The sequence below is a fragment of the Cetorhinus maximus genome, chromosome 6, assembly GCF_964194155.1.
Source record: "Cetorhinus maximus chromosome 6, sCetMax3.hap1.1, whole genome shotgun sequence".
Taxonomy (NCBI): domain Eukaryota; kingdom Metazoa; phylum Chordata; class Chondrichthyes; order Lamniformes; family Cetorhinidae; genus Cetorhinus; species Cetorhinus maximus.
Window position 1 is genome coordinate 70,541,284 of NC_135884.1, and position 18,557 is coordinate 70,559,840.

The following is an 18,557-nucleotide window of genomic DNA, read 5'->3' on the forward strand; positions in this document are numbered from 1 at the left end:
TCTCCGATAACGCAGTAATTTCTCAGAATTGCACTGCTGTGTCAGCTTGGATTGTGTGCTCAGTATGGATGCAAAACCAAATTTCTTTGTTGACACAGTTCTATAAGGTATAGGAAGAGGATGCACGCATCCCAGAGCAGTTCTACTAATCTTTATTTTTTTTTTTTACATGTCCGAGATTCATTTTAATAACATTTATACCGGTTGGAATTGTTAGGGCCCAGCCTGTGAACCATCTGACTCTGGAAGCTCTCCCTTGGATAAGCTGACAGCAGTGTGTAGCTGGTAACAATTTTTGACCAGGCAGTAGACAGGAGGGGAGGTACCACGGTGTGGGGAGGGACAGGGTGATTTGGAAGATCTTATGTGTGATAAGACTTCTTCCCATTTCATTTAATTTATTTTGTGTTTGGCATGTGAACTAGAAAGGTGATTTGTAAATTAACTCATTGAGGCTTGTCATCCTGATCAGTCTGTTGTTCCCAGGGGTTGGACACTGATGCATGATTCTGAGTGCCTCCCAGCATCTACAATACTGCTTCCTGTCAGTGAGAGATGCTCAGCCATATAGTTATTATACCTGTTTTTATATACTTTAGAACCACTATGAACTCCAACTTTATAGGAAACCTGGAAGATGGAAGTTTTCTTCATAGTTCACATTGTGTTAAAGACTCATCTCCCAGCTGCCTCAATGGACCAGCTGGCTAATAGAGTGAATAGTTGTGCCATGCAGACCAGAAGGTCCTAGGTTCCATTCTCAGTCTGCACTAAGTTAGTTGGTCTTAGCCATGGTGGGAGTAGATGTGTTACAATTGATCTTAAGGTCCCTGGGCTAGGAAAGGAAGGAGCAGCTAGAGTTTTCCTTCCTGATGGCTAGCCAGTTATGTGTCTGTGTGCATAGATGTGAACATGTGTCTGTTCATGTATACATGGGCTGAATTTTACACTGCTCGGTGGCGGGTGGGAGTCTGACTCGGAAGTGTGTGGATCGCTGACTCCCATCTTATAAAGACGCCAAATAAAGTGTCTTGAGGCCAATTAACGGCCGCCTGGCAGGATGCTGGCCAACTGCTGAAGAGAATAGTGGGCAGTGTGCTCAATTGGGGAGGAAAGGCGGACGTCAGGGGAGAAAGGGGGCAGGCTGTGAACCGGAAGTCGGCCATTTAAAGGCACCCTTAGCATGGGACTGTGGAAGCTGCAGTAGAATATTTATTTGGAGGCGAAGTTTTTACAACACTGTTAAATCCATTGAACTATTGCAATACTAGCAGGTATGATCTTGGCTTTAAATGTTGCTGAAAATTGTGCTAGCAGCAAATCATTCAGAACAAATGCCAGGGAGGAAAGAACATTTGAATGCAGTTGATCCATTCCCCTTACAAATATAAATTGTTTAGAAAAAGACTCAAACTCAACCTTTTAACTCTCTTTATTTCTTCACAGATGGATGGAGGAGAGAACAGAGTCACGAGTTGCAGAGGGACTCAGCCAATGATGGCCCCATGGTTTACTGATGAGTCTTGACTTTCTAGACTTTCAAGAGGTCCTTCATGCCAGCAGGTGAGAAGAGAAGATCTTCCGGCCAAAGTAAAGCAGCCTGATGGAGGTCACAGAGGACATCAGCAGCCGTGGGATCCAAAGAAGGCAGTGCCAAAAAAGGCTCAATGACCTCTGGAGATCTGTCACAGTATGTGTGTAACCATTTCGGAGATGGACCTATATGGAAAGGTGTGAGGGTGTTATGTGGATCGATTGTGGGATTGCCTCGTTTCTTACCCAAGTGTAGAAGGTGGGATGACACAGACATGCCACTTTGCATGGCAGTGGAGGTTGTCAGGAAGTCTCTGAGCTGCAATACCTGTAGTTGGCAAAGAGCATTGAGAAATGTTGACTGCCAACAAAGGGCACATTGGTCAGACATTTGAAGGTATGATTGCAGCACAGCATATTCATTACAATGTCCCTTTTTATTTGCAGGAAAAGAGGGCACATCATGCTCGAGAGAGGGCCAGGACTGGAGGTGCACCTGCATACCTGGCCATTCTCACCTCCGTTGAGGAAGTGGTCCTGCAGATGGCAGCCAATGAATGGAGTCGAGCCACTGGGTGAAGCAAGATTGCAGGACGGCCCAGGGTGGTGATATTCCAAGGGCACGTATCTCTCTCTCCTGCAAACAGTGCTGAAGGGGGTGGGATGGGAGAGTTGCTGGGGAAGCTGACAGGAAGGTAGCATTGATGGCTTTTGACTTTGGAGGTTTGCAGGATTCAGCAAGAAAGGTGTGTCTCAATGTTGAAGGACCTCAGGTTCAAACGCTGGCCTTGTGTGTTTTTAGGAAATGTGTCTCTCCGAACTCACCTCAAAAGTTGATGGTACCCCTCATTCTCCTTGCTTTCTCCCCCACAGGACAAACATCGGCAGCTGCAGCCACTTGCCCCAAGGGAGCATCGATAACCTCTGAGAAGGGGGAAGAGGAAGCCTCAGAGGGTGCATCGTCACATCCTTGCTACTCACACAGCACCAGCTCAGATAGATGCATCTCAGTGGGTATGTGCAAGTCAGCTGTAAGGGGTCCACACGCTGGTGAGAGCATATCACCAGCTGTTAGAGACTGAGATGGAGCAAGCCACTTGGAAGAATGTTGGAATCAACATAAATGCTGAGCCCCAAGTCTGATGAAGAACCTCTTGAGTTGTCTATCAGGTGGCAGATGCTGGACATACAGCGTGAGGTTTATAAAGCTTTGACAGAGATTGCAGAGGGGCTGCGCGCATTGCCACAGACATCGGAGGAGTCCTTCCAGGTCATGGGTGCTGCAATAACCCACTCTTCAGACCACATGGCTTCCTCCATTGAGAGTCTGGTGACCTGTCATGCAGGGCCAAACACTGATGGGATACTGGATGCATGCTCACCTGCACTCCATTGCCTTGCAGCTGAGCTCCAGTGCCCAGAGCCAGGTTTAGAGGGGGATGAGGAGCCTGGAGTCACATCCAGGTCCTGGTTCCTCTAAGGAAAGTAGGGAGGGTCAAATGGACCTCACAGTGGTGGATGAGCAGCTGCTGGCGCAATCAGGGAGCACCTCTCGGGGCACTTCTGAAGGGCACAGCCTCTCTTCCGTTCTTCTGCCATTGACACAAATGTCTCCAAGTGCTGCAGTGACAGGTGAGCCTCCTGCCACTATGCAGGAGACTCCAGCCTGGCAGAGCCCTCATGGCCTCAGGTGACCAGAGCATGCCTGCCAGTCAGTCAAAAGGGCATAGGGTCAGCAGCCTGTCTCCAGCACAGCTGGCAGCAAGGGGGGGGGGCACCACATCCTAGCACACGTAACAGAACTAAAAATGACACATTAGTCATACATGGGTTCACATGGATGATTTTGATATTTGTGAATTAGGAAGAATGTTGATTAATTGTATAATTAAATGATTGTTCTTTTCAGATGATGTGCTTCAGCTGCATTTATGCATTATCTATATGTGATGTGATGGTTTTGGATTGGATAGACCAAATGCTGTTATGGGAATTTGTGTTCATGTGGGTCCATCTCCTCGGCATTATTTGAAGACTCTACATTGCCCATTTGCAGATGTGGTCCTGGTGTTCATGAGAGGGAGGAAGCTGGAAAAGGTGACAACAGCCAAGAAGGTGTGGTTGAGCTGGATTTGCTATTGGAATCTTTGTAATATTAGGGAACCTCATGTCTCCCAGGCGTTCAGAGCCTCCCACAGACTGGCGTGTGCAGCTGGCTGGCAAGGCTCATCCTCCTCATCATTAGACTTTTCATCAGAGGACGGGGCTATCTCCATCAAATCATCCTCTGCCAGTACTTCCCCTCTCTGGAGTGCCAGGTTGTGCAAGGCACAGTAGGCAGTGACCATAAATGAGACAATAGAAGATGCATATTGCAGAGCACCACCTCATTTGTCCAAACATCTAAAGAGTACTTTGAGCACACCATTTATCTGCTCAATGATGGCCCTGGTGGATATGTGGCTATCATTATACCTCTTCTCAGGCTCCGTGAATGGATTCCTTACTGGTGTCATCAGCCACCTTCTGAGAGGGTATCCTTTATTTCTGAAAAGCCAGTCATCCAAACGTTCTGGGCCAGTGAACATCACTGACATCTGGGAGTGTCTAAGGATGTATGTGTAGTGACTACTACTCGGATAACACACCTGCATTATTCTTTGATTATGATTGTACACAATCTGGGCATTGATGGAGTGATGTCCTTTTCTGTTTATAAATGCCCCTGGCTATCCAGATGGAGCTTCTATTGCAACATAGCTGCAATGAATTACCCCTTGAACCCTTGGAAATCCAGCAATGGCTGCAAAGCCTCTGGCTCTTTCTGCTTGATTGGCATTGTCACTGGTAAAGGAGATATAATGATGGGCACACCAAAACATAGCATCTGTGAAAACCTTATTGCAGTGATGGGCTGCAGACTGGGAAATTCCACTAAGGTTTCCACATGCTGCCTGGAATAGCCCAGAGGTGAAGAAGTTCAATGTCACAGTGACTTTTAATGCCACAGGCATCAAGTGGCCACCCACATAATTGGAGACTGTCTACTGGGAAAACATATAAAAAAGGGATGTGACTGTCTCCCTTGAGAGATGCAGGTCATAATTTTTCTGCCCTGTTGGCATCGGGAGTCATGGCAGGCCAGGGGCAGAAAAATATGGCGAGGAGGCCAAAAATCAGTCTTATGCCGTTGTGAAACCAATTTGCATCAATTTACAATTGACGCTCCACCTGTCAATGGCGGTCCACATTTCCCACGTTTTAGGGGGCAGCAGAGCAATTGGTCAACTGGACAAGTTGTACAATCCTTTGCAAATGGTGGCCATGGCACAGTCACTGGTGGATGCACCCACAGCCCCTTGCAATGTCTTTATTAAGGTTTGGGCCAGTATCCATTATGGATCAAGCTAACAGCACAGCATTGCAGCGTGGGTTAGGAGAATGCCTTTGCCTGAGCTGAGAGCACAGCATGCAGTCCAATGACCGAAGCTGTCGCTAACCGGTCAAGTGGAGTAGGGCAGAGCTGGGTGAGGTTTCAGACAGCCAATGAGCACACTATGCAGTAGCTGTCCAAGTGGTGACCAGCACTCTCCTGCATGCATGAAGAGGCCTTTAGACTTAACCAAGAAAGGTTCTTTGTACACCCATGCTAACCCATGCATTTCCCTCTTTGGCCCTGCAGGAGAAGAACATCAGGATTATGGAGCCTTGTGATTTGGCAGTATGCCTCATGGCTTACAGAGACTAGAGAAGAAGAAGAGCGTGATGGAGGTGCCTGGCTTGGCAAAGGGAAGAGCACCTCCCTCAAGATGAAGGGGCAGCAGGGCCTGCTGTGCACGCAGCTGAAGATCCACAGCAAGCCGTTGCTCGTAGGTGCCTTGCTAGACCCAGGGTCTTTAGACGGTGCCTGTCATTCCTGCAGATGACTGAGAACCAGTGTTGTCAAAGACTACGCATGTCTAGCTAACTGGTCGGTCACATATGCCACCTGCTGCAGGATTTGGTGCTACATGGGAAATGGAGGGCATCCAGTGGCCATGAAAGTGACCGTGGCACTCAATTTTAACACCAGTGGCTCCTTCCAGGGCTCCATAGGTGACCTATGTGGGATCTCGCAAGCATCCACGCATAGGTGTATCCAAGAGGTCACGGACGCCATCTTCATGAAGGCACAGAACTTTGTGCATTTCACTCGCGACCAGGAAAGCCAGGAAGCAAGAGCGCTGGGATTTGTGCAGATCTCAGGTTTTCCACAGGTGCAGAGTGCCATCGACTGCACTCACGTGGCACTTAGATCTTCGTGGTAACAAGAGTTTCCACTCACTGAAGTTTCAGCTGATGTGCAACCACCGTAAACACATTCTGCAGGTCTGCGCACAATTCACAGGGAGTGTCCATGACTCCTACATCCTTAGCAGGTCTCAGATCCCTTACATCTTCCAGGGTCTAGAGACGCTGCAGGGTTGACTCCTCGGGGACAAGAGCTACCTACAGAGGATGCAACTGATGACGTCCATGCGGCAGCCTTAGACTGCAGCAGTGCCATGGTACAATGAGGATCATGCTGCAAGCCGAACTTTGGTGGAGCAAACTGTATGTATTTTGAAAAGGAGGCTCCAATGCCTTCACAGGTCTGGTGGAGCACTGCAATACACCCAGAGGGTGTTGCACATCATCACTTGCTGCATGCTTCACAACCTGGAGCTGCAAAGTGGGGAGGACCTGGCTGAGGAAGAGATGGAGGAGCTGCACGTCTCCTCCGATGAGGGGGATGTCGAAGGGGATGATGATAATGAGGTCCTCAAAGGCAAGGACGCTGCCGATGAGGCCAACGCACTGACCAGGCGAGGCGGCACGTTCAGGAGGCCCTCCTAGCTGCAAAATTCATGGAGGATGATGACGAGATGCAGTAAGGTCAGTCCTGACATCCTCACCTTTCATCTGTGAACGTTTGACTGCTGTATGGCTGATGGCAGCTCACATACCCTGAGTGCTCAGGCTCATGTCACTGAGATGCAGCGGAGGCCCTAATAGTCACCAGATTACAGGAGGATGATGACAATATGCAGTGAGGGCATGCCACAGGTCTTCACATTGCCTCTGTGAATGTCTGACTCCTGTCTGGCTGAGGGCAGCTCACTTGAGCTCTGTGATCAGAGTCACATCATAGAGATGCAGCCATGAAACTTTAAATGCACCTGATCCTTTGTCCGCCTTCAGCACCTGACCCCTTCAGCACAGAGTCACTGGTCACAGGTGCAGAAGAGATGGGGGTCCAGCCCAGAGAGAATGATGGTACTCTGTGATGCCTGCCCATGACATTCCGGCAACAATGACAAGTGCCATTAAGGTGCAGGTATCACTAATGTGTCCAGTGAGTGTGAAGCCGGACCATCACTTTGGTCTGAATGTTACACACTGCACAGGGAAGAGGTCCTGGATTGAGACACCTGCCTTTATCTTGTGCATGAATGAAGGTTTTGCATCTCAGTAACATGAACACTGATCATCATAACAAGGAGCCATAGGCAAGGAGACATTCTTGGGAGTTTATTTACAATAGTGAACATTATGTACAAGTGATTAACACCCATGACCAGGTTGTGTAGCTACATCTTCTTAACTTTCCGAACCCTGCTGCTATATCTTGGTGCTCCCCTGACATCTACAGTGGAGGTGGGGGCAGCTTGCTGACTGCGACGCCCTGCCTGTGATGACCTTGATACCTAGAGGGCCCCAGCCTGCTTTTGGGGTCCTGCAGTGTGGCAGTGGCACCCACCTCGGCCTGTGGAGCTAGAGCTGCTGGGGTCACAGGAAGAGGAGATTCGGATGGGCCAGATGCTCTCTGAGTCACCTGGGTGGATGGCCCCGGGGTATGCAGTTGCTGATCCTCCTCCCTTTGGGTGCCCAAGCTGACTCCTTGACTCCTTCCAGGGGAAGCTGGAGTGAGGTTGAGCTGCCCCGCACCCCTCTCACATTGACAACGAAGGAGGCCAACTATAGCATCAGCGATGTCGTTCACAGCAGTGCAGGACAGATATCCTGGAGCAAGGTCTTCTTGGCGGCTGCCATCCTACCAGTGTTGACCTTGGAGTGATGGCATATCGGCGCTATTACCTCAGACTGAAGGTGGATGGGCTCCTCCATTGTGCCCTGTAATCTGAGGAGTGCAGCAGACATCCCTTCCTGATGTTCCCGAGCTTGCCTTTGCAGCTCCAGCAACTGTGACATGACTGAGTCCAGAGGCTCGTTATCTGACTTGGACTCAGCAATTTCTGGCCTCCAGCCATATTCCGAGTGCTGGAAACCTGGGAAGTCCCTGCCTTCGCCTGCTGTGGATCAAACAGTGCGATGTGCTCAAGAGATTGTGACCCCAAGGCTACTCTCGAACTAGGTCCCACCAAAGTGTGTCTCTCTGAGCTGGTGGAGGGTGTGGGTGAGTGCTGTGACGGGACTTCAGTTAGGGTGTCATTGGATTCTTCTTCCGAGGTGCCTTCAGGGCTTGAGTCGAGGACCTTGGTCATGGGCCTGTTCGGCTTCCCAAATGTGCCTGCGAAAGCAAGGAGAGATAATTGGTGTGTGGCAGGAGACTGTGGAACAGTGGAACTCACTCACAGCATGGTTGTCTGATGGATGTTGCACTGCTGGATGCTCACTTGGTTGAGAACCACTGACCTCACCATCAGCACAGGAATGGTCCAGATTATCACCAGCCAGCTGGATGACTCTGTTTTCAAAGTCTGTGAGAACCTTGATGTCAGGTATTCCTCCACCAGGCTGCAACTTCTCCCTTTTGTTGTGTGCCAGCTTGCCCTGCATGAATACAGATAGAGTGTAAGCAGGACCCTTGCCAGGCCAGATGAGAAAGATGTCTGGCATGTGCAGGTGGTGAGTGGTGCCATGAATGGGATGAGGACATGATCTGCAAGGCAGATGAAGGTGTGTGTGAGAGAGTGGTGTTGCCCCTTGAACTGGCAGTGAGTGAGATCCTTGTGGATGTGCAATGGGTTTATGAGTGTGAGTTGAGAGTGATGAGAAGAGTGACTTATCTTGGCGGAACGGAAGACGTCATTCATCCTCTTTCAGCACTGGGTGGTTGTCCTCTTTTGCAGGGCGTTGACCCTGACCACCGATGCCACCGACTCCCATGCTAGATTTGTGACCTTACTTGCTGGTCTTCACCTAGAGCGGGGGTAGAGGACTTCACAGCAGGCTTCCACAGCATCCAGTCGGTGCCCGAGGGAGGCGTCACTAAATTTGGAGGCAGCATGTTCCCTCCCTTTGGCAGCCATGACTTTGCAGCAGCTTCTGATGCCTTAGAGATGGCTAGCTCTGTGCAGAGGCACCCTTTAAATATGGCATCCGGATTACTGAAGGCCTGAGGTGACAGTGGGAAGGTGAATCAGAGGCCGCCCCACCTGCGACCCAGGGTGTTTCCTCGGAATGCATTATCAATGAGGCGAGATGCGCCAGGAATGGGACGATGTGGAGCAAAAAGCCGCCACTGCAGCTGGCGGGTAAAACACCCTTTTTCCCGCCCGCTACCGCACTTTGTGCAAATCTGGGACGATTCCACCTACAGTCTTTGGAGGCACTGTCGTTCCAGCATCTGCAGGTAAGACATCCAGACTCTGTAGACACAGTTGGTAGGGTAGTGCCTTCTCTTACCCCTGCTTCCCTGATATTGTTGTTCCCCTCCGCAGTCCCTTGCTCAGCAGCAGGTTTCCCACTTTGCTGGACCTCATGGTGCACCTGCCCCTCACCAGCTGCCCTCCTCCTTCTTCTCCGTTCCTCCTCACTGCAGGAGGAGCCTTCAACAGAATGGACAATCCCCATAGGGGGCAGTGATGTACAAATGCTGTCGTGCATAATGCCGATTGGAGCACTCCTTGTCGCCCCTACCCTGCAGAAATGCCCAAATGAAGGTTGAAATTAATGAAAAACAGAACTAACAACACTAGCAAATTCTCCCAGCTTCAGCAGCAGAGTCTTCTACTAAAGTCAACAATAGTCCCACTTGCAGTCTTTATATCTGCCTTTGCAACACTTGATAAAAAAATGTGACTCCCTTAAAGCATGTTTCTGATGCACCCATTGCATTATGGCGTGGGCAAGTTATTATTCGGATGTATTGGCTTGTTAACAAGCTTAATAACTTCTTAACTGGTTTTTAAAAAATGGCGATTTCCGCACCTACCCGACTTTTGTGTTATTGGAGACTGTCATGTTGATGTCAAGTTAGCGACCCAACATCTTTTACTGGATTTTATGCTTGCATGGGACGGCAGCAGTCCTGATTTCTGAATGTAAAACTCCTTCGCCATGTGTATGTACACACGTATCTACATGGGATCCAGACAGGGTTGGATTCTGAGGACCTCATAGCCTGCCAACATTCAGTGCCTAGACTTGCATGTGAAGAATGGCCATGTCGATAAAGTACTTGAGGGTGAGCTGCCCATGGAGTTCAGCAAGGGTTAACATCTACTGGAAAGGAGTGGGTGGCTAGGTGGGGGAGAGGTGGTTAGAAGAAGACAATCTCAATTTCAATATTTTACTTTAGTACTAATGAGGTACAGTGGGATAGATTTGTGCCCAGATACATTTGGGTCACTCTACAATATGAGTGTTCCTGAATTGGTAAGGGCAACTTACTTGCTGGTTAGAAGTCTCATCACCATCCAGTCGCGTGGGTAGACACTCAGCTTCATTAAATTACGGAACACGCAGAATATTTTTAACAAGAAATCCTAAGAAAGAAGGGAAGACAAAAAGTAACTTGATGAGTTAACGCTAAAGTATCAGTTTGCTTACCCCTTTGCTAAGCAGTTAGTTTTATTTTGTAGGAGTTTTGGTATGGTCAGTGCGATAAGAATTCAGTGGACAGCAAACCAGATAGCCTTAAGTTAACTTTAAGTTAAGTTAACTGCCTGCAAATCATTAAATAGGGGCTTGTTTAGCCTCTTGGGAGATCAATGATACTGTTACAGCATTGGGATTACACAGGCAGAGTGAGACACATAGGGGTACACCCAACCATGCAATAAGCTAATAATACAGCAATGTGCATGACAGGACACAGAGTTGCACACAAGGCAGCACTCTCATTTTGTAGGGAGGCCAACTGATCAGTATAATCGACTGACCCAATTAGATGATTTTCTATATTTACTTTTCTGGTGAGCTGTTTGACATGAAAGCAATGCTCCACTAAGTTTTAAATCAACAGAAAAAATAAAATCACCACCATTAAAAGCACCAGGTTTAACAGGCCATCAGGGAGGAAAATTTGAGCAGTGCTTCAGGAGGAGAATCTGACAGCAAATAAATCAGATAATTATGGTTTGACTGTTCAACACTACAGTCATCAAGTCATTCTCAAGATCCATCAAGATCAGCATTAACCATAAACTGTTTGCAGTTACAACTGAGAATTTCACCTTTAACACTGGGAAAATGGTCACCATTAATGATCCATACTGATCCTGGCAAGTTGTTAATATTCCTGTGTTGTAGAGCTTGTCTGTTATGAGTGACTAATTGTTACATTTGGTGATTGGTACAGTCGTAATCTATTGTATTGTAAACTATTCAATAGCATCTGGACAGTACAGGCATTATAAAAATGCGGAGGGATACTACTACCCTGGTAGTAGGCTTTTGTTATTTTGAACAGCACTACAGCTGGGCAAATAGGCAAGGCATCAGACATATAGGGGGCATCACCAACCATGAAATCAGTGGTATTGTATAAGTATCATTAAAATTTGGAGAACACAGCTCTCTCAGCTGCAAGTAAGGTAATATTGAGGTACTTTACAAGATTTATCCTTTGTCTAAACTTGGGGTGTCATTGTGACTATTTGTAAGCTCTATGGACCATACAAAAAATACATCAGTAAGCTATCAAATCTTTTTTCTCGAGGATGTGTCCTCTATATTGTTTTTTTTCAGCCCTCCCTAATGTCAGTTAACAACAGTAATCATCTCAAAGGTCTAGGAGTGCACAGTAGGACACCTTTATAGCGTGTGGGGGGACGTCCTTTATGAGATCTTTGACTTTCCTGAGGGTGGGGTAGGGGGGAGGGTGCGGTGGTTAATGTCAATGCTGAAGAATGTAACAATTTAGTGTCTTTGCTACTGATATCACATTCTGAAGGCCAGGCATATCCCTGGCCAAATACAGAGCAAAGTTCTCTCTGACACTATGGGTTGAATTTTCCCATCGGCGAGCGGGGGCGAGGCCCTCTAGCTGCTGCGTAAAATGACATGCGGTGACATCGGGCGTGTGTCCCGACGTCACCGCGCATCATTTAGATTGTCAGTTCGGCAGGTGCACAGAACTGTCAAAGGCCTATTAAGGTTATTATTAAACTAATTATAGTTGTTAAGAATGCTGCCCGTCCAACCTTAAGGTTGGCGGGCAGGCAAAGAGCCCAGGCAGCCTTCACATTTTTCATGAAACCTCATCCGCGGGCAGGATGAGTTTTCATAAAGGGTTTGTAATTTAAATAAAAATTTTTGAAAAAATTAATGGACATGTCCCAGCTCATGCGACAGTTTCACATGAGGGGACATGTCCTTAAATATTTTTCAGCCTTTATTAAACTTTCCACAATTTAAACTAATCTCCCTGAGGCACCTTGGTGCCTCAGAGAGATTTCTGCGCTCTTTCGCACACATGCACGTAAAAGAGTGCAAGCCCCGACTCAGGGAATCCCCCCATCCACACAGGGAGCACATGTAAAATGGCGGCACGCACCCAATTGGGGCGATCGGATTTGTGCTCGCTCCCACCCGCCCCCGCACAACCCCCCCGACGGGGGTAAAATTCTTCCCTATGGGGAGAATTGTCCCCATGTCGGGCGGGCCGGTCGAGACCGGGTGCGGGTGAGCGTGGAGCCGATCGCCACCTGCAATCGGCTCCATGCCGTCATTTTACGTGGGTGGGCCAATTAAGGCCTGCCCAGTGTGACGCACGGCTGGTAGCGCTCAGCGCTACCTGTGCAGGCAGGGGTGGGGGGGAGAGGGAGGGCACAGAGCTGCCACAGGAAGATTAAGCACATACTGAAATTTTTGAATAAAGACACATAGGGCTGAATTATCCCCCCATCGGGAGGGAAGTTGAAGGGTGGGCGCGTACAGGCGCGCTTCCGATCGGCGCCCCCGATCAGAGGTGCGCCGCCATTTTACGTGGGCTGGCCAATTAAGGCCCGCCCAGCGTGACGTCCGCACGATAGCACTATGCGCTCCCTGTGCGGGCAGGGGGGGAATCCCAAAATCGAGAGTGCGCCCTTTTATGCATGCGCACGAAAGAGCGCACTCATCTTCCTGAGGCTAAGTGCAGCCTCAGGGTGATCGGCTGTAAATGTAAAAAAGATAAAAATAGAAAAATAAAATTTCCCTAACATGTCCCCTCATGTGACAAGGTGGATAAGGTTTCATGTTTTTTCTAGTTCCTGCCAGGTTGGATGGGCAGGTCCTTTAATTACTTAATTGACCCTGTCAATGGCCTCAATTGGCCTTTGACAGGTCGGTGGACACGCAGCTGATTTTGCTGTGCTCCCGCCTTCCTGAAAAGTTCCCCCCGACGTCACCGCGCGTCATTTTACATGTCGGCGTGTCAGGTCCACCCCCGTACGCCGACATCAAAATTCTGGCCTATGACTCTATTCTGTTTCTCAACAATTATCCTTAATTCCAACCTTATGGCAATCCGCAGAGCCCTGCTGTGACCGCTTAATTTCACAAAAGCCAATTATGACCTTTCTGAATGCAAGTGACAACTTTGTGCAAATTTCTAGGCATTTTTTTTGCTGTGGACATATGTCCGCTTTAGGAACTGGGTTCAGACTATTCAAGTTCTTCTTTATAGCCAGTTAAGAGAGAAAACATTATTTTTTTTATATTTGTTCATGGGATGTGGGCGTCGCTGGCTTGGCCAGCATTTATTGCCCATCCTTAATTGCCTTTGAGAAGGCGGTGGTATATTACAGTCAGACAAATGGTTCTCCAATGTTGTCTGCACTACTTCATGGGAATAACCTGGCATTCAAGGAATCAATAAGAAGATAGGTGTAAGAATATGTGACAATGAATCTGATGTCTGCTTATGGTTAAATGTAAGGAGCTTGCTCCCTATGCTTGCTCTCAATAGCAGTTATATTATACAGAGAATGACACACAATGGGAACAATATAAGAGGAAACAGCAGCCTGGTCAGGATTTTATGGCCCATCCTGCCCGGCAGGATATTATGGCCCTGCCAAACTGAATGGAGATTTAAATGGCTCACCACATCTGCTGGGGGGAGACACGCCGCGGCGGAGCTGTAAAATCCTGGCCCATGGTTGGGTGTGTGAAAACATCTCAATACTTTCTGCTGGATCAGAGCTCATTCCAAGGGGCTATGGAGAACAGTGGCCTGCCCTTTCTAATACCTATATTTTCACTTTTGTTAGTCATAGGAGGACAATAGTCAAGCTATTTTTACCTTGAGCTCCTCCTTGCTCTGGAAATTATCCAGTAATTGTTGGTAGTGGTTATCTGCCATTTGCCGAAGCAGGGACAGTAGGCAGGTGACGTACTCCCCCTAAAGAACCAAAGCAAAGTGCAACCATCAGTGACACAGGTCATGACACAGCATATGGCACACTCAGTCAAAGGGGTTGAAATGGCAGTATCAGGGCGACAATGCACTCAAACAGATATGGATTTGTTATGTAATTGCACATCATAACTGCATTACAAATTGCATTGGCATACAATACAGGTTGCGTATCCTTTATCCATAAATCTGAAAACCAAATACATCCAAAAACGCACTTTTTTTGAACCTTATTGATCTGTAGTGCAGGAAGTCTAGTTGGTTGTCTGCATTATTTACCTTGTAATTTTTGTAGTGAACATGTCAAAAAGAAACTTATTACAAGGTAGCCTGTATTTATTATTCAGTGATACAGAATCACAGAGTCACAGTGCAGAAGAGGCTCTTCGGCCCATCAAGCCTGCACCGACACGTGAGAAACACCTACCTAATCCCATTTACCAGCACTTGGCCCATAGCCTTGAATGTTATGACGTGCCAAGTGCTCATCCAGGTACTTTTTAAAAGGGTGTGAGGCAACCCGCCTCCACCACCCTCCCAGGCAGTGCATTCCAGACCGTCACCACCCTCTGGGTAAAAAAGTTTTTCCTCACATCCCCCTGCCCCTCACCTTGAACTTATGCCCCCTTGTGATTGACCCTTCAACTAAGGGGAACAGCTGCTCCCTATCCACCCTGTCCATGCCCCTCATAATCTTGTACACCTTGATCAGGTCGCCCCTCAGTCTTCTCTGCTCTAACGAAAACAACCCAAGTCTATCCAACCTCTCTTCATAACTTAAATGTTTCATCCCAGGCAACATCCTGGTGAATCTCCTCTGCACCCCCTCCAGTGCAATCTCATCCCTCCTATAATGTGGTGACCAGAACTGCACACAGTACTCCAGCTGTGGCCTCACCAAGGTTCTATACAACTCCAATACATCTTACTTTTCTAGCCATTTTATTTACTTTAGACTATAGCTAGACTAGGCTTAGGCTATTGTAATGTAAGGTTATATATGGTATCTGAAAACCAAAGCTATCTGAAATCCAAAATGCAGTCAGCCCCAAGGATTTCGGATAAAGAGTACATGACCTGTATAAGTTATTTAGTAAGGCAAAAGGACCCCAGGTCAACTGGCATTTCAGGCTGTGGAGAGTTAGTGTTCCTTATTACACAACTCTCCAATCCAAGCCTCCATGGTCCGGCGGGAGTTTAAGAGCAAGAGCTCCTTCTTGTCTGAGGGAAAGGAAGAAAGAGGAGATTGGATATTGAAGGATAAGTTAACAAACCTCAAGCCAGCAAATAGTCTGTCAAAGGGGAACTAACATGCTTTCATTTATTTCATTTAATTTGTTTTACTGTTTAGTAATGCCTATTATTCTTAAGCTCCCCACTGGTCCGGCTTAACACAAAGCCATATAGAACAGATGGGTCCAAAATTCAATCTGATGTTTGTGCTGAGTTAGCTGACTGTTGCCAAGGTAGCAGTCAGAGTACTGTAATTGGTTTTAGAAGCCCTGGGCTAAGAAAGGGAAAAATAAGGGGATGGTAGATTTCTATGGAAGGATGAGCTAATTGGGTTGAGTGATTTCCCGCATCTATACTATTCTTTGTGACCTTTATAAAATCAGCCAACCTGCAACCTTTGCTTATCCCAATCTTACATAAATTGCTCAGCTATCATTTAACACATTAGGTATGGCGAATAACAGGAAGCCAATTATGAAATCAATGGCAAAATTTTATCCAACTACAGCAACAGTGAATTTATCAATAGATTTTGAGGAAGTCTGCTGCATGTCATAGAAATGTTCTTCTAATTTTTATAGATGAATTATCACTTAAAGAGGCATCAATTTGCCCAATGAGGGATCACTAATTGTATAAGAACACTCAGGCATCACTGATTTAACACAATTACCATGTCCTTAATACATTTGAAGTATAAAGATTCCAGTAAAAATAATTTAAAGAATATCAGGGTGAAACAGAAAATGGTTTCCCATTATCAACTACTCTATCACATGAAAGAAACCATGCCTGCTTAATGGCAAAGATCGTGTCTTAACTCACTGGAGTCCTGTCAGATAAAAATGCCTCTTTAAGGATTAGAATGCAGACAACCTAAACATACCTAAACATGGAAGGGAGTGCATATAAAGTATAAGCATGAGATTTTGAATTCACACACGATGTTGCACCATAAAGCAGGTGGAGAGACTAGTGATTGGGGAGGGGGGGGGTGCTGCGGGGTAGGTAGGTTTGGGAGAATCCATTCATGGGTAAGGACTATTAAAAAGGAATGTTAGTTACTAACAGTTATCTCCGCCGTGCACTGTGGGCAGCGCTGTCCTCTTACCACCTCCGCCATCTGGGACTTATTCATGATAGCAAGCAGGGTCTGTAGTAGGACATCAAGAAGGCTTTCGACCATCATCTCTACCTCTTCTGACACTGAGCACTCCTGGATCACAGCACAATGGCACAGTTAATGCATCAGAAACATGTGTACAAGATTTGTAAAATAATGGTTCATAGCAAGTTGTCTAGTATTATAACATTTAAGCTCTGTTAATAGAAAGGTTTACCACAATGAGAAAATCTTTGGCTTTATCAAATTTTGTTTGCTAACGCTCCTGTGAAGTGCTTTGGGACATTTAACTATGTTAAAGGTGGTATATAAATGCAAGTTGTTATTGCTGTTGAACAGGTTAAATAGCTAAGGCTTATAATGGTGGATGCTCCTTTGCTAATGGTAAACCAGAGGCACTCCATGTGCGATCCATGCAGGGCTGTTGGTCACAAATTAGGAAATAAGAGGTTCCATTTGATTGGGATCACCATGATTAAAATGGTAATCAGTGCATGTCAGCTGTGGCTCAGTTCATAGCACCCTCGCCTTTGAATCAGAGGGTTGTGGGTTCATGTCCCACTCCTGGAAACCAAGAACTGTGATTGTACTCAAAAGAGTTGCACAGACCCATGTATTTCCAATTGCTTTCCTATGTTAATACATCTAGTTGAAACAAAGGAAAGGAATACAACTGTTACATGTGATTATGTCATTGTCCACATTCTGTTTGGTTGACTTCTTCAAGGAAAGGGATTTACCTCAAAGTCTGTCAGACAGATAAACATTTCAGGTCTGGCTGCTAATTTTTCAGCCCTGACAGAGGCATACTGAGCTCTGTGGGAATTTAAAGCTCATGCATTCTATGTGCACTAACTCATCCTAGAGGATATCCGTTGAGACTGCATTCTGGTTGTCAAGGAACATGAGAAGGCTGAGTCATCCAAAAAACAAAAAACACTGAAAGCAGCAATCTGAAAAAGATAGATTAACTCCTTATGGACTATTGCCAGTCTGAACTGTCTAATATTTCTGCTTCCATTTTTTTGCTTCTATGACTCTTGATTAGTTGTAAATAAGTTTAACAGTAGTTTAGCTAAAATATAAAAGTTTAATATAATGGTACTTAGCATCTTATGGTCCAGCAGATGCTATGAACAGCCTATGTATTTATAAAATTTGTTCCTGAGAAGTGGGTGACTCTGACAGGTGGCATTTATTACCAATTTGTGGTGGATTGTTCCCTTGAACTGCTGTTGTCCAGGTGGCATTTGGCAGAGAATTCCAAGATTTTAGCCTAACAACGATGAAGCCACATGAATATATCTAAGTCAGAATGGCCTGTGACTTGTCCTTCTCAGTGGGAGGGGTCATGTGGCTGGGAAATGGTCTCCAAGTAAGCTTGGCATGTTGCTGCAGTGTATTGTATAGACAACATACATTGCAGCCACAGTGTTGCTATGTTAATAGGATTGGATATTGTGTTCAGCAACCAGGAGCTCCAATCAAGTGGGCTGTTTGTCCCGAATGATGTTGAACATCTCGAGTATTGTTGCAGCTGCACCTATTCAAGAAAGTGGCAAGCATTTCATGACACTCCTGATTTGAGCCATGTAGATGCTGGAAAAACATTGAGAGATCAGAACCCACTCTGTGACCTGTTCATGGCCATAGTATTGATATAGTTGATTCAGTTATGTTTCTGGTCAATGACAACCCACAGCATGTAAATAGTGGGACTTCAGCAAAATGGCAGTGCCACTGAAGGTCATGTGGTTCCTTTTCTTTTGTTGCAAATGGCCATTGTCTGGCTTCTTTGTGGTGCAAATGTCACTTTTCAGCCAAGCTTCAATGTTGTCTAAGTTTATTTGTAGGTTGGCATGGGCTGTTTCATTATTGGAGGAGTTGTAAATGAAGCCTAACACTGTAGAAATGTCTTCCCTGACTTTAAGATGGAGAGAAGGTCATTGCTGAAGCAGTTAAAGATAGCTGTTTCAAGAGCACTGCCATGAGAAACTCTGCAGTGATACTCTGTGGCTCTGATGACTGTTTTGCAACAAGTACAAGCAGCTTCCTGGTTGA

General features: G+C 46.6%; 1 protein-coding gene across 1 annotated transcript in view; it reads right to left on the bottom strand.

Moving 5' to 3' along the window:
• Nucleotides 1–18,557, bottom strand: part of dock3 (dedicator of cytokinesis 3) — a 1,472,428-nt gene that overhangs the window by 260,099 nt on the left and 1,193,772 nt on the right. Inside the window, exons 26-28 of the mRNA XM_078543841.1 lie at nucleotides 16,443–16,589; nucleotides 14,027–14,125; nucleotides 10,189–10,283 (exon numbers count right to left, since the gene is read on the bottom strand). Coding sequence (XP_078399967.1) covers nucleotides 10,189–10,283; nucleotides 14,027–14,125; nucleotides 16,443–16,589 — 341 coding nt within the window. The remainder of the gene's footprint in view (nucleotides 1–10,188; nucleotides 10,284–14,026; nucleotides 14,126–16,442; nucleotides 16,590–18,557) is intronic.